The following is a 15,290-nucleotide window of genomic DNA, read 5'->3' on the forward strand; positions in this document are numbered from 1 at the left end:
GTTGGTGTGGGGTGGGCACTGATTTCCTGTCCTGAAACGGAACTCTCCCATATATTTCTTTTGACACTTCTTTTTGAGCATTTGTTGGTTGTCCTTTGATTCCATAAGCACTTTGGCCACCTTTAATTTAGGTACATTTCCCTCTGTTACGCCATAGCTTGTCTTAGTCTCAGAACAACTTAGAGGAATTAACGCAACCTGCCTTTATGGCAATTTCCTGAGTAGCAGGCTGATGTGTTCTGTATATGGAGAGCTCTTTTCCACATTGACTCATGATAGCCTCTTGTGAGTAGGAATGCATCGAGTTCCTCAGATGTACACTGGCAGCAGGAGAATACAGGATTCCATCTGTAGGAATCAGAGAGGGATTTGGTGTGTATTTAAGCTATTTCTTTGGGGTGGATCTAGTTGTAAGGCTTGTCTCCTGGTTTTGGTAGCCAGAGAAAGTACAAGCTTTTTGGGTAGACTGACTTTTTGGGTAGACTGACTTTTTGGGGTAGACTGACTTTTTTGGGTAGACTGACTTTTTTGGGTAGACTGACTTTTTTGGGTAGACTGACTTTTTTGGGTAGACTGACTTTTTTGGGTAGACTGACTTTTTTGGGTAGACTGACTTTTTTGGGTAGACTGACTTTTTTGGGTAGACTGACTTTTTTGGGTAGACTGACTTTTTTGGGTAGACTGACTTTTTTGGGTAGACTGACTTTTTTGGGTAGACTGACTTTTTTGGGTAGACTGACTTTTTTGGGTAGACTGACTTTTTTGGGTAGACTGACTTTTTTGGGTAGACTGACTTTTTTGGGTAGACTGACTTTTTTGGGTAGACTGACTTTTTTGGGTAGACTGACTTTTTTGGGTAGACTGACTTTTTTGGGTAGACTGACTTTTTTGGGTAGACTGACTTTTTTGGGTAGACTGACTTTTTTGGGTAGACTGACTTTTTTGGGTAGACTGACTTTTTTGGGTAGACTGACTTTTTTGGGTAGACTGACTTTTTTGGGTAGACTGACTTTTTTGGGTAGACTGACTTTTTTGGGTAGACTGACTTTTTTGGGTAGACTGACTTTTTTGGGTAGACTGACTTTTTTGGGTAGACTGACTTTTTTGGGTAGACTGACTTTTTTGGGTAGACTGACTTTTTTGGGTAGACTGACTTTTTTGGGTAGACTGACTTTTTTGGGTAGACTGACTTTTTTGGGTAGACTGACTTTTTTGGGTAGACTGACTTTTTTGGGTAGACTGACTTTTTTGGGTAGACTGACTTTTTTGGGTAGACTGACTTTTTTGGGTAGACTGACTTTTTTGGGTAGACTGACTTTTTTGGGTAGACTGACTTTTTTGGGTAGACTGACTTTTTTGGGTAGACTGACTTTTTTGGGTAGACTGACTTTTTTGGGTAGACTGACTTTTTTGGGTAGACTGACTTTTTTGGGTAGACTTTTTTGGGTAGACTTTTTTGGGTAGACTTTTTTGGGTAGACTTTTTTGGGTAGACTTTTTTGGGTAGACTTTTTTGGGTAGACTTTTTTGGGTAGACTTTTTTGGGTAGACTTTTTTGGGTAGACTTTTTTGGGTAGACTTTTTTGGGTAGACTTTTTTGGGTAGACTTTTTTGGGTAGACTTTTTTGGGTAGACTTTTTTGGGTAGACTTTTTTGGGTAGACTTTTTTGGGTAGACTTTTTTGGGTAGACTTTTTTGGGTAGACTTTTTTGGGTAGACTTTTTTGGGTAGACTTTTTTGGGTAGACTTTTTTGGGTAGACTTTTTTGGGTAGACTTTTTTGGGTAGACTTTTTTGGGTAGACTTTTTTGGGTAGACTTTTTTGGGTAGACTTTTTTGGGTAGACTTTTTTGGGTAGACTTTTTTGGGTAGACTTTTTTGGGTAGACTTTTTTGGGTAGACTTTTTTGGGTAGACTTTTTTGGGTAGACTTTTTTGGGTAGACTTTTTTGGGTAGACTTTTTTGGGTAGACTTTTTTGGGTAGACTTTTTTGGGTAGACTTTTTTGGGTAGACTTTTTTGGGTAGACTTTTTTGGGTAGACTTTTTTGGGTAGACTTTTTTGGGTAGACTTTTTTGGGTAGACTTTTTTGGGTAGACTTTTTTGGGTAGACTTTTTTGGGTAGACTTTTTTGGGTAGACTTTTTTGGGTAGACTTTTTTGGGTAGACTTTTTTGGGTAGACTTTTTTGGGTAGACTTTTTTGGGTAGACTTTTTTGGGTAGACTTTTTTGGGTAGACTTTTTTGGGTAGACTTTTTTGGGTAGACTTTTTTGGGTAGACTTTTTTGGGTAGACTTTTTTGGGTAGACTTTTTTGGGTAGACTTTTTTGGGTAGACTTTTTTGGGTAGACTTTTTTGGGTAGACTTTTTTGGGTAGACTTTTTTGGGTAGACTTTTTTGGGTAGACTTTTTTGGGTAGACTTTTTTGGGTAGACTTTTTTGGGTAGACTTTTTTGGGTAGACTTTTTTGGGTAGACTTTTTTGGGTAGACTTTTTTGGGTAGACTTTTTTGGGTAGACTTTTTTGGGTAGACTTTTTTGGGTAGACTTTTTTGGGTAGACTTTTTTGGGTAGACTTTTTTGGGTAGACTTTTTTGGGTAGACTTTTTTGGGTAGACTTTTTTGGGTAGACTTTGCCCAGAGAAGGGCAACAAAGCTGGTGAGGGGCTTGGAACACAAACCCTATGAGGAGAGGCTGAGGGAGCTGGGGGTGGTTAGCCTGGAGAAGAGGAGGCTCAGGGGTGACCTCACTGCTGTCTACAACTACCTGAAGGGACATTGTAGCCAGGTGGGGGTTGGCCTCCCAGGCAACCAGCAATAGAACAAGGGGACACAGTCTGAAGTTGTGCCGGGGTAGATATAGGCTGGATGTTAGGAGGAAGTTGTTGGCAGAGAGAGTGATTGGCATTGGAATGGGCTGCCCAGGGAGGTGGTGGAGTCACCGTCCCTGGAGGTGTTCAAGCAAAGCCTGGCTGAGGCACTTAGTTGACTGGCTAGGGCTGGGTGCTAGGTTGGACTCGCTGATCTTGGAGGTCTCTTCCAACCTGCTTGATTCTATGATTCTATTCAAATAATAAATATAAAGGTAGGATTTAAAAAAAAATAAATTGTGAGACTTAATTTCAAGTACAGTCTGTTTTTTGCTTTGAAACATTATGAAAAGTTCACTGCTTTTGTTTTCAACACTAGTTTTCTAGATGAATGTCATATATGAGATCAAACTGATATATCTGTCTGATGAGATGGGAATTACTTAATTCTGTTCACTGGCTTAGTATACATGGTATTACTGTACCTCTCTACCAAATATTTTAGACTATACATTCATCTGAGGAAAAGTTTACATCTGTCTGTGATAAACCTGTTCAATGCCATCAGGACTCTTAGCATTACAAATGTGTGTGCTCTGTGGGAGAAAATAATTTGATTTTACTATGTATGCCTTTGAAGTCTGCATGACCACTTGTTGGATACTTGTAAAAAGAATAGGAAAAAGCTTTCTGCCACTTCATTCAGTAGTGTTTCTTTTCTGTTACGTGAAGTGGTCAAAACTGGGATAAAGTACTTCATCTGAAGATAAATATATTGCTGGTACTCACCACAGAACACTTTTTTTAGATTTTTTTGATTCTGAGTGTATGTGCAGGAATCCAGGAAATGGGTGAACAATTAGGGGTCAGCTAATATCAGAGCAACACATGGTCTCTATTTTAAGCTATCTTCTCAGGCTGGAGTTATCTTACTGTCTGCTTTCTAGGGGAAGATCTGCAGGGCCATCATATTGCTGCTTCAATGTAGAACAACCTAATTTTAAGAAATTATATGCGCTGAAAAGAGCAGAAGTGGGATTGACACTGGGGTGATAATGTGTTGTTTACTGAAAGGGAAAATCTGTGATACTGAGCATTTTAGCCTTGATGCTGTAGGTACTAGCTTACATGTGTGCTAGATCTTCTGCTAACCTCTGCATGGCATTCCTTGTGACCTTGTAGGATAGTAGGTGCACAGTGTATAAACGCAATTTGTTGCTGGTATGCAGGTCAAGGGTTTGAAGTAGACAGGATTAGTGACTGTTAAACAGAAAGCTGAAGTGCATCACAGAATGTTTCAGGGTGCATCCCAGATGCAGTTGCTCTGCCCATAACTTTTGCTTGCTAAAACAAAGGTGGAAATTTTGGCTCAGAGAGATGTCAAGGATTTTTTTTTTTTTAAGGTAACCCTCACATATGTTTTACTTGACTGAATTTCTTGAATAAGATTAATTTTCATGTTAAAAAAATAATGACATTGAATAGTAATTGTTTCCAAGTGATTGTATTCATGTGTCAGTATGGGAAGAATTTGTAATTATCTGGAATGGAAGAAATTATAAAGTATTATGGTTATGCCTTTACGACTGTCAGCTCTAGAAATGTTTTCTCATTTGTCTTTTAATCAGCTGCTGTGATATACAAATTTACAGACTTTAGAGGCACAGGGGTTATTTTATGCTGCTGTTTTGTGTTGTGGGTTTTGGGTTTTTTTTAACTGTTCTTCCATTTCAGTTTTAAGTGCAGAGCTAGTTCTTCCCCTGTCCTCTACCCTATGTTGAAGAGGATGCAGTAGAGCTAGAAAAGGCTTTTGAAGGAAGGGAATGCGATGTGAGGAGCAAGCAGATTAGGACTTCACCTTCAAAAGACAACTGAGTTGGTCTGTGACAGAGATCTCTAAAATTTGTGTGGGAAGATAAACTGACCACTCTAAGTCTGCAAATGAGGGAATATTAATCTAAACCAGTAGGTTACAGTTTCAGAATTAACTTAGAGTTGATTCTTCCTATACAGTCAACCTGAAGGACTCCTTTCAGTAAGATGTTGTGGGTGCTGAAATTTGCGCACAGAGACCTGACAATTTTATCCTTGGAAAAGCCCCCACCAACAGTGCAAGAGGAACAAAAGCTACTTTTGATGTATTTGAGTTATCTTTGGCTGAGGATGTCTGAGCTGCAAATCACTAAAGATCAGGAGAATGTCCAGAGAAACTGTTGTGGTTTCAGTTCATGTACTCTTCCCTAAATGTTTCATTGATGCTACAGGCCTGGGGAAGTGTGGCTGGACAGCTGCCTGTCAGAAAGGGATCTGTGGGTTGTAATAGACAGGCAGCTGAATATGAGCCAGCAGTGTGCCCAGGTGACCAAGAAGGCCAATGGCAGCCTGGCTTGTATTAAAAGTATTGTGGCCAGCAGGAGTAGGGAGATGATTGTCCCCTTGGATTCAGCTTTGGTGAGGCCACACCTTGAGTATTGTGTTCAGTTTTGGGCCCTACAATACAAGAGTGATGTGGAGGTGCTGTAGTGGGTCCAGAGGAGGAAAATGAAGCTGATGAAGGGCCTAGAGAATAAATCTTACAAGGAGTGACTGAGGGAGCTGAAGCTGTTTAGTTGGAAAAAGAGGAGGCTGAGGGGAGATCTCATTGCTGTCTACAACTACCTGAAGGGACGTTGTGGAGAGGCTGGTGCTGATCTCTTCTCACAGGTCACTGGAGACAGAACAAAGGAAAATGTCCTCAAGCTGAGACTGGAGAGGTTTAGATGGACATCAGGACAAAGTTTTTCATGGAAAAAGTGTTCAGGCACTGGAATGAGCTGCCCAGGGAGGTAGTTGAGTCACCCACCCTGGATGTGTTTAAGGGTTGTATGGATGTGGTGCTTAGGGATATGGTTTAAGGTGAATTTTGTAGAGTAGGGTTGTAGGCGGGACTTGGTGAACCTGAGAATCTTTTCTAACCTAGATGTTTCTGTGATTCTGTGATAATAGGATAGCAGGTAGATAAACTCTTGGACTTGGTCTTGTGTACGAACTGTTGCAGGTTTGTGAGTAGCAATTCTCCTGTTTTGCAAAGGATTTGTTGCTTCTACTTTTATTCCTCTATTCTCTTCCTCTTTGTTCTTTCAGAGCAATGTGAGCAACCTATAAGCATAGATATTGACTGGGATATTTTTTTCCCTAACAAAACAGATGAAAGTTAAAAGTGTGTTTTAATTTTGGAATTAAGTAGCATGACGAGAACCTTTTCAAGCTCCTGGCCTTTTTTTCTGCTGACTGTGTAAGACAGTGAAGCATCATACTTTTTTAATTGGTAAATATATGACTGTAGTCAAGCTTGTATTCCTTGATCTGTCTTTTAAGATTTTTTTTTTTGCTGTTGTTGTTCTTGTTTGTTTAGGTTTTTTTTTGGGTGTGGATTTGTGTGTGGGGTGAGTTTTCTTGTTATGAAGTGTCTTATCCTGAAAAAAATGAGCTTCTGTAGCCAGAATTGTACATCCAAACATTTTTCTGTTTTAAAAGCTTAGCCTAACTGGCACAGGGATTATTTTGGATTTCTTTTGCCAGAATGAGTAAAGATGTTGTTTTTTCTAAAACATGAAAGGTTGAGCAAACCTCCTGGAGGTCACAGTCTGAAGTCTGTTAGGTTTTGATGTAGTAGATTCTACATTGGTTAAGAAACTGTGTTTGCCAAGTAAATTTTGTTGTTTGGGTTTTTTTTTTAGATTAACCAGAATTGAGCTTTAACATAGTATTTCAAAGAATATAACATTTTAAAGACTTTTTTTTTTGGGTGCCTGCTTCTAAAATGATTACTAGAGTTCATACAGTACATGAAACTGGTCCAATGTTTCTAGCTTTGTGATGACTAATGGGACCAAAGTGATTTGAATCACTAAATACAACCACAGTGTTTGTTTTGGCAATATGGAATACCTAGAATACAGACTGCTTATACTTAGCCCCCTTATTTCATCATAAGACTTAAGCTAGAGCAGTGACCGGGGCTGTTCAGTACTTGCGTGGCCAGAGATAAGCACAAATCTGGGGTGTTGCCTGCCCTTCAGTCTGTTTGTCCATTTCCTTTCAGGTGCTCTTAGGCCTCTTCCTTAGCATTAAAGAGTCATCATTTAATTTTAAAACTGTGAGTGTGAAAACCTGACTTTTGAAATATGGCACCTGTGTGACAGTGGAAGGACTTAGATCTGCAAGCACAGCAAACCATTTTCCACAGATGGTTACTGATCTAACGGGAGTCCCCATACGAGTTGTGGCGTCACAGCTTTTCTCATGTTCCAATTTTGTGTGCATTTGTTTTGGGGGAAGGAATGCTGTTGTTAAATGAGATGGATGACTCTTCCCATGCATGGATGGTACCGGAGTGAAGATGTGAAAATGCAGTTGCATGCCTTGAGCTCCCAATGGTTTTTAGTGTAAACAAAATCTTGTCTTCTGCTTGGGTGCAAGTGTTGACTTACCTAGAATTTATTGCCAAAAAAGAAAATGTAAATTGGATAAATGATGGCTAATGTGAATCTAGTTAAATGAGGGAGTTGTGCTGGAAAGCAATACACAGTTCAGTAGTTACAATATGTTCTAAATGGTACGCCCTTTTAAATTATGTTGGATAGGAGTAGTAACAGGAATGCTGATGAGAGTCAAACATACTTCCCAGTCTGGTTTTCTGAATAATAAGGAGTAAGCTGTGCTTCCTTGATACTAAAGCAGGAAAACTGTTTTTCTTACAGTTAGAAACTTTCCCAGTGTTTGAGAGATTGCCTTCTAGACATAAATAACAGTGACACCTTCAGCTGGCTAGAGTGAGGAAGGTAAGACACAGCTGCAGAGGGCGAAGTGGCTAAAACTGTAGAGATTCACACTCCGAGAAGTTGGCCAGAACATCCACAAGAGACTACAACACTATTGGAAGGCCAGAAAGTGACAGCAAAGACCCAAAAGTAAAAGGATTTAATCTATTTAAATGATTCTATGCATATGTAAACAATTTCCTAGAAACTGAACGAATATGTAAGTGTACCTAAAACTTGGGGAGAGTATCTTTGGTTGTGTGAACTGAAAGGGACACTGCTTTGCATCCGGCATTGTTAATAAAGGCAATGCCTGGCTTAATAGCTATGGGATATTAGGTTTTGATTGATCTTCCCTTGTCAGGTTGCATTAAAACATTCTTACTGGATAGTAGTCTAGGACTGTGAATGGAATTTCAGGAATAATATGATGTACTTCTATCAACTTCTAAAATTGTTAGTGATTCTAATAGCTGGGTTTAGGCAGTACTTTTTTGTCCCTGTGCTGGTATATATCATCTTAGATATGCCTCACTTGCTGAAATTTCATATTCTGTTCAATATGCTGGGGTTATTCTTTCATGCTTTTGCACTTGGGAGGCTGGATAGACTTACTCCATCTTTTAAAATCTATTTGTGCTTTCCTGCCAGCTATTCCAGCCAATTGCTCTTTACCTAATTGCTGCCTCACTCAAAAGTATTTATACTTGACTGTTTCTATGATTTACAGCTTTCAAGTCATCTCGTAAGAAGCAAATAAATTACATCGGTCATAGGTGGTCCCTGCAGTGTCCACTAACTTGTTTAGCTGGTTCTGTTTTTAAAAAATATTTACTGAGCAGAAAGATTACCCAGAGCACAGTGATTTCTGTACATCAGAGAGCTGTACCCTTGTTGTACCAGGGATCTGGTTCTCAGGTTGGGGATTTTAGGTGGTTAAAGCGGTAGAATAGGCAGGCTGAGCAAAGAGTTTTGAAGGCCAAGTTACAATCCAGCAGAGATTGGTCCAGAAAGGTCTGGAACATTGTTTGTGTTAGAATAAAGAGCACAGCTATAGAAGTGTGCCTGTTGTGTACTTAGAGGAGGAATGGTGATTGCTGGGTTGCAGCTGTTATTACTTTTTTCCTAGCCTTTGTCTGTTTTCCCTCCAACCAATTGCAAAAAGAGAACAAAGGAGGAAAGTTTAAAAATAGCGGGTCTCGTCTAGTGTCAGACTTAAATCTTTTTGTTTTCTTGTCCCACCAAAATACTGTGTGTCACTGGATGGAAATCCTTCCTCTGCAAGTTTCTGTGATCCTTTTGTACCTAGCAGTTGTCATCTTGTATAAGATAGGGATAAATTTTTAATCAAAAAAAGAAGTGGTTTCTAACAGTTTATCTGGATGTGTGCTTTATGGGTGGTTAAGTAATGTGGAAAATTTCTTGGCTTCTTGCCTGTGTGAAACATGTAAAAATAAGGCTGTTCACTGTATCAGGAAGCTTGTATGCTGAGGCTTATAACCCAAACTGGAGGCAACAAGTATTCAGTTTTGTTAAAACAGAAATTAATATTCTTTTTGGTGATAACAAGGAAGATGTTTGAATAATTAGAATTGGGTAATTTTCGTGTCGGTAACTATGATTAAGGGGGAAGTGGATGGAATGAGTGGTCACAGGTTGGTGAAAGCACAGTAGAATATGTTTAGACAGGTGAGCTCAGTTAGAGAAGGAAGCATAGTAACAGGGAATTGATGGTGAGGTTAGGGTACACAGACAAGGGTTCTAGGCTGTAGGCAAGAAAGAAAAAATGGAGACAAAATTTCAAACAGTATCTAATAATGTGGCAATAGCAGTCTCATGTGGAATGGGAATTTAGGTAGGTTTGGAGCTACTTCACCACATACAGAAAAGGTAACAGAATTGAGTCCTGCTGAAATGTGTGGTCTTAGATGGATTGTGGCTTGCTTGTGTGTGTCAGAGCAACAGATTCTCCTGTGACAAAAATCTGGGAAGCAAGTGATGTTTAGCTATAGCTGCAGTAGTTTTCTTCTTCAACTATAGTACTTCCAACTTGTGATTGGCGGCTCCTCTGCTGTTACTGTTAAATGGTGTTTTCTCTCCTAGGATATGGACGTGGCAGAGGGAGAGGAGCTGGGAGGTTTTCAGCCCAAGGCATGGGGTAAGAAACATGCAGAGCACAGATTTTGGGAAGGATCAGGCTCAATGGCAATATTGACCTATTGCAAATCACAAGTCTGTGAAAGGATTATTTTTGCCTTAAACCTATATAAACCTAATGTACGTTCACTCAGTATCTCAAACTTGAAGAATCAATTTGTACTACATAGTGCCTTAGAGACTGAAAGTTCTGTGTCGTGCATGTAGTCCTAGGTCAACTTAAACATGCAAGCTCTATATTAAACCAGAAAGTTTTGCAGTTACATATTTCCTCGTATTTTCAAGCTTTTGTACTTCAGCTGCTTGAACATACATGGACACTAAAACAGAATCATAAGAAATTGCTGAGGAGTTCTCAAGTTTATTCTTAGTTTTGGTGGAGTATCTTGGCTTCTTAGAAGTGTAGGCTTTACTGCTTTCACTCAGTGTTTGCCTTTAATGACATTTCATGAAATATCAGTGATGTCATAATGAACAGCAAGCTCATTTTACTTCTGTGGTAATCTTGCTTGTTCATACTTGTAGGTGATAAACTGAAAAGAAGTTTATTTCTTAAAGAATCGTTTTTTACATTTTAGCTGCATTTTGTGTTTTGGCATTGGTGTCAGAAGTTCATTCTTAAATAATCTTATTGATGATCCAACTCCTGTCCTGCACAGGTCTAGTGCTCTGAAAGGGCATGATACTGGTTTCTTATCAGTCAGGCTCCTTCTGAGAAACTGTCGGCTGAGAGGGATTTACTCTTGTATGTATAAACTAATGCTTTAGAAGACTGGGAGGGGTAGGCATGCTGTTAAGTGTTTTTTCAGGAGTTGTTGATTAGTTCAGTTTCTCTGAAGTAATTTTTGATCTAGTATTCTCACTTTTTTTGTCGACATCCTTTCTCTTTACTCCCTTTTGATCTGTACTCATAGAGGAAAACTTCAATTTGAAACCAGAACTATCGAGACAGATTTTGTGGAAATCAAGATGTGAAATCTAATACAACTTCAGATAAAAATGATGACTCTTATGTTCATTGAATGACCCATATTCTCTTCCATTTCTTAACTTTTAAAACTCTAGGACATTTAACCCTGCAGACTATACGGAGTCTTCTGCCACTGATGGCTTTGGGACAAAATCAGAGATTTGGGAGACTTGTCAGAGTGATGCAGATGATGGAACTGGTAAGATGCTTTAAGAAGTAGAAGAATTGGGATGAAGACCTGTAGCTAATTGTCTTTTAGTGTTCAGTTAACTTCTGACAGTGTGAATACATCTCACATGACACAGGTATGAGTTCATTTTTGTAGTTAACCTGCTTCTGGTTTACAGAGCACATCCTGTAGCCTGCCTTACTATCTGCATTAGGATGAAGAGAAGGCAATTTGCAATTTTCTTGTGTCAGTACTAGCAATCCCTTGAGACAGAAGTTTGAAGAGTTACTGAAAGAACCTTGTATGTGAAGAACTGTTTAAGTATCTTAACTACTGCTTAAGAGCTCACATAATGTAGTGAAGGAGTGTAAGTCCTTCTAAAATTGATTTATCTGTGGGTGATAGGATGTGAACATCTTAAGTAGAAGAAAGGAAACTATTTCCAAGTATAAATCCACTCAGTGACTCTAGAATGGCTTTGAAAGCCCTACCTGTACAACGTAGAAATGTAAGGGTGCAAGTCTCTGTGATGGAGAAGAGTTCCAAGATCTGCCACCTTTGAAGAGAAGGATTACTACCTAAAGCTTGAATAGGGGTTTGCATGGAAGCAAGAACACCCTGCCTGATGATAGAGGCAACTTCATGTTTTTGTGTGGTTTCAGGTATGAAGTACACTCTCTCAGATAAAGGCAGGAGACAGACATAGTTTGGAAGAAACTGCTTTACAGTGGTCTTGTGGTGATTCAGAAATTAATAATGTGACCTGCTTGTCTGTGATGGGGAAAACAGGATACCCTGCTGCTTCTCATTTGCTGTGACGTGAGATTAAGACAAAAGAATCCATTGTCAGGACAGAGAAATTCATGCACGTAGTTGAGAACCACTGATTACTGGGAGACTTCAAAACAAAAAAAACAGCGAAGGTTAATTCTTTTTATGTCTCCATTGCTGTAGCACACTCAGGTGATTATTCATCAGCTCCTGTACCAAGTGTGGAAGGAAAAGACTGATACTGGAGGTCAGGATGTGCGCCTTTGAGCCATTCTGATGGCACTTAAGGTGCAGCTTTCAAAATTTAAGTCAAGCCATTTCCACTTAACCAGAGAAGACAGTAACAGGCTCAGAGTTTAGAGGGGCTTGTTAGGCAGCTGTCATATATATTAATAGTTATTGAAAGGGATTTCTTTTGTCAAATAGGGCAAAAGAATTACTTTTGAAATTACTTGGTGCTATAGCATGAACAAAAAGGCACATTTCACTCATGATGGTTTTTCAAAAAAGTTTATTAGCTAATGAGTTAGAAGGACACTTGATGACTTGAAATGACTCTGGGAGCACTGATGCCGCTATATACTGTATAGTATCAAAGAACAGAGCATGTTGCCACAAATGTTGCAGAAGCAATAAAGTCAGCTAAATAAAGAACACATGCAAGAAAGGTATGAGGAGACTGCATCTAGGGTAGAAAATGTGGTGGTTAATTGTTACTGCATGTCACTGGGAGGCTGTGGCTTACAAATTTAACTCATTTCCCAGGTGAGTTTGAACTTCTTGTGACCCTCCTTGCTAACTCTGGGTAGCCTCCATGTGCTTCTCTTAATGGGAAGTCCTGTTCTTTGTTGTAGCCATCTCATTAGTCCTCAGCTAGGAGCAAGAGTAGCTTGGTGTGGGTAAAAAAATTGTTGTTAAGTGTACCTGTCGACATAAGTGGGCTGATCCAACAGAGTAGCAGAAATTCAGAGTGTACTAGTTGTCATGTGGAACTTCTTTTTGGTTGCCAAGTTTATTTTTGCTGTTACAGTGAGCACATTCCACTAAGAATTTCACTACACTTCAGTAACGCGCTTAAGGGTGCGCGTAAAGTTGGGGAGCATGATATGGAAAAGCTGGTGTGAGAAGACATTTGGGAATGTTCCTTAGCCCCTTCAAAATAATAGTTCTTAGAGGTATGAGTGAGTGTCAGTGTGGAGAATTTGTTCAAAATAATTTGTTTGATCTAAATTTAAAGTAAACTAGTAAAGGGTGAATGTTCTTTTTTGGGTGCTAAGTACCATATTGCTGCTAATCTTAATGTGCTTCAAGTGCAGATGAAAAAGGCACCATAACTGACAAAACAAAAATATCTATGTGACTATAGAAAAAGTGTTTTATTTTATGATGTTTCTTATTTAGATAAGCTGTGGGAATGTCTGTATTAAGTCCTCAAGCCAAAAAGTCATCTCTCAAAACAGAGTAATTTAGTTTTGTCCAAGTGACAAGTACTTTCAGCCTTTTTATGGAAAGTTTCTTGAGGGTTATGAGAGGAGCCTGCATCTGGATTAGTAGTTTTAAAGCAAAAGAACAAATACTGGGAAGGAAGATGTAAGCATCAGCAGGTCGTAAGAGCAGCTAACAAGCTGTAAGCAGGTTGTACCTGGTGGAGTTGGTGATTTGGTTTGTTGATTGCAAGAACCATTTTTCAATTGGTTTACATTTGTTGGGTGTGTTTTCCTTACTTTACACTTCTGTTATGTTATGAATCAACAAAAAGGAGGTACAAAATCTCACATTATCTGCTTGGAAAACCAGTGTCTTTCATCTGCAGCTTCATTAAAAAGTGGCAACTGTCTGGACAGAAAAAAATGAATTACTTACCAAAATGTTTTCTGAAGGCGTCATGCAAATGTAAACTCTTTGTGGAGTTTTGAGTATTTACTAAATGCTTTCTCTTTAAAGTCATGCTGGGAGATGATCAACATTAGCATTTTAAATTAAAAAGAAATACACTGTTTCCAAAATATAATTACCCATACAGGTGCGCTGAAAATGCTGTAGAACCTCCTGTCCTAAATTATTGAGGATGCTAGAGGAATTGCTGTAGCCTTGATGCACCACTGAGTAGTCCTATAGAAAAGTTAGCTGGTTCTGTAGAGGAAAAATTGAGTGTTGTTGATTGATTGAAATGAAAAGAGCTTAAAGGGCAAGTTGTTAACAGTTCATAACATGTAAGTATAGTTGTATTCCCAATAATTCAGCATAGGTTTTCCTGTGTCATGATTTTTGTGGAAATAATGTGCAACTGAAAGGCACAGGGAATGGTCAGGTGGGGGAAAAAAAAAAGGTGACTGATCCTTATCCAAAAGGGAATAAATTTTAATAATGTGATTGGTATTTTCTTACAGGCATCCTGAATGTTCATTCTCTTACCTTTTTCTTGTAATGTACAAGGCAGTGGGAGGCCCTGAGCAACAAATCACAGCAGTATTTGTAAATAAATTTGTGTTGGAGATGGTGACTTCTTGAAGTAGGTTATAAAAGTGATATTGTAATCTGGTGGCTTACCAATATCCTGGCTTGGATAGAGTATCATAAATTTCACAGAAAGCCTTCCTTTGTTATTTTAGTTGAAGTCAGGAGTAATGTTTTATGAAAGTGTTTAGGTCATTCTAGAATGTGAGTATAATCCAAAAGTAATGGATTAGTACATAAATTTGAGATAGGCCAAAATAAAAGTGTTTTGGAACTGGCATCTACAACTGATTACTTATAAACAAAGAAACAAACCAACAACAACCAAATTCAGCAACTTAAAATGCACAAAACCAACCAATCAAAAAACTAAAATTAACCCACTCAACCGAAGAACCAAACAAGACAAAGCATAGTTTTGGTGGAAAATGAAACTCTTAAATTGCGATGCTTTACAAGGCATGGGGGGGAAGCTGGGAAGAGCATGTGTGAGTTGCAATGAGCATATATGCAGCTGTGGTAAGGTCAAGGTGGATCTTGGACTAAAATCAAATTAATGCACTTGAGGCGAGATCTGACGCAGAATTCTGTTAGCAGTGCAATAAGTGAAGTTGGAAGGATTGAATTGTAAAGGTAAAATGTGAATCAGCAATAAAAATAAGTAACAAAATAAACTTAGCAACTTCGGTAAACTAACAAAAAGTTGAAGGGTTGTTCTTGATATTTAAAAAGAGTGAGTGCATCTTACTGTGTTCCTAAGTATGAGCAACAGATAAAGGTTTTAATTGAATGTTGGGAAAGTAGCCCAGGTACTACTCTGAATAGATTCAGTGTCCCATAGCTGATGGGATGTACTGAAGAGTCAGGATTTGGGAAGGGCAGGTCTTGCCTGACCAACTTGTTCTCCTTTTATGATCAGGTTACCTGCCTGGTGAATGTGGGGAAGGCTGTGGATGTAGTCTACCTGGACTTCAGCAAAGCCTTTGACACCATCTGCCACAAGCAGCTCCTGGCCAAGCTGGCAGCTCATGGCTTGGACAGATTCACTCTGTGCTGGATCAAGAACTGGCTGGATGGCAGAGCCCAGAGAGTGGTGGTGAATGGTGCCACATCCAATTGGCAGCTGTCACTAGTGGTGTTCCCCAAGGATCAGTGCTG

General features: G+C 39.1%; 1 protein-coding gene across 3 annotated transcripts in view; it reads left to right on the top strand.

Moving 5' to 3' along the window:
* UBAP2 (ubiquitin associated protein 2) overlaps positions 1 to 15,290 on the top strand; it is a 148,787-nt gene that overhangs the window by 41,967 nt on the left and 91,530 nt on the right. For all 3 annotated transcript variants that reach the window (XM_064140700.1, XM_064140701.1, XM_064140702.1), the window contains exons 7-8: positions 9,712 to 9,766; positions 10,831 to 10,934. In XM_064140700.1, coding sequence (XP_063996770.1) covers positions 9,712 to 9,766; positions 10,831 to 10,934 — 159 coding nt within the window. The remainder of the gene's footprint in view (positions 1 to 9,711; positions 9,767 to 10,830; positions 10,935 to 15,290) is intronic.

This window comes from Pogoniulus pusillus, chromosome Z (genome assembly GCF_015220805.1).
Source record: "Pogoniulus pusillus isolate bPogPus1 chromosome Z, bPogPus1.pri, whole genome shotgun sequence".
Taxonomy (NCBI): Eukaryota; Metazoa; Chordata; class Aves; order Piciformes; family Lybiidae; genus Pogoniulus; species Pogoniulus pusillus.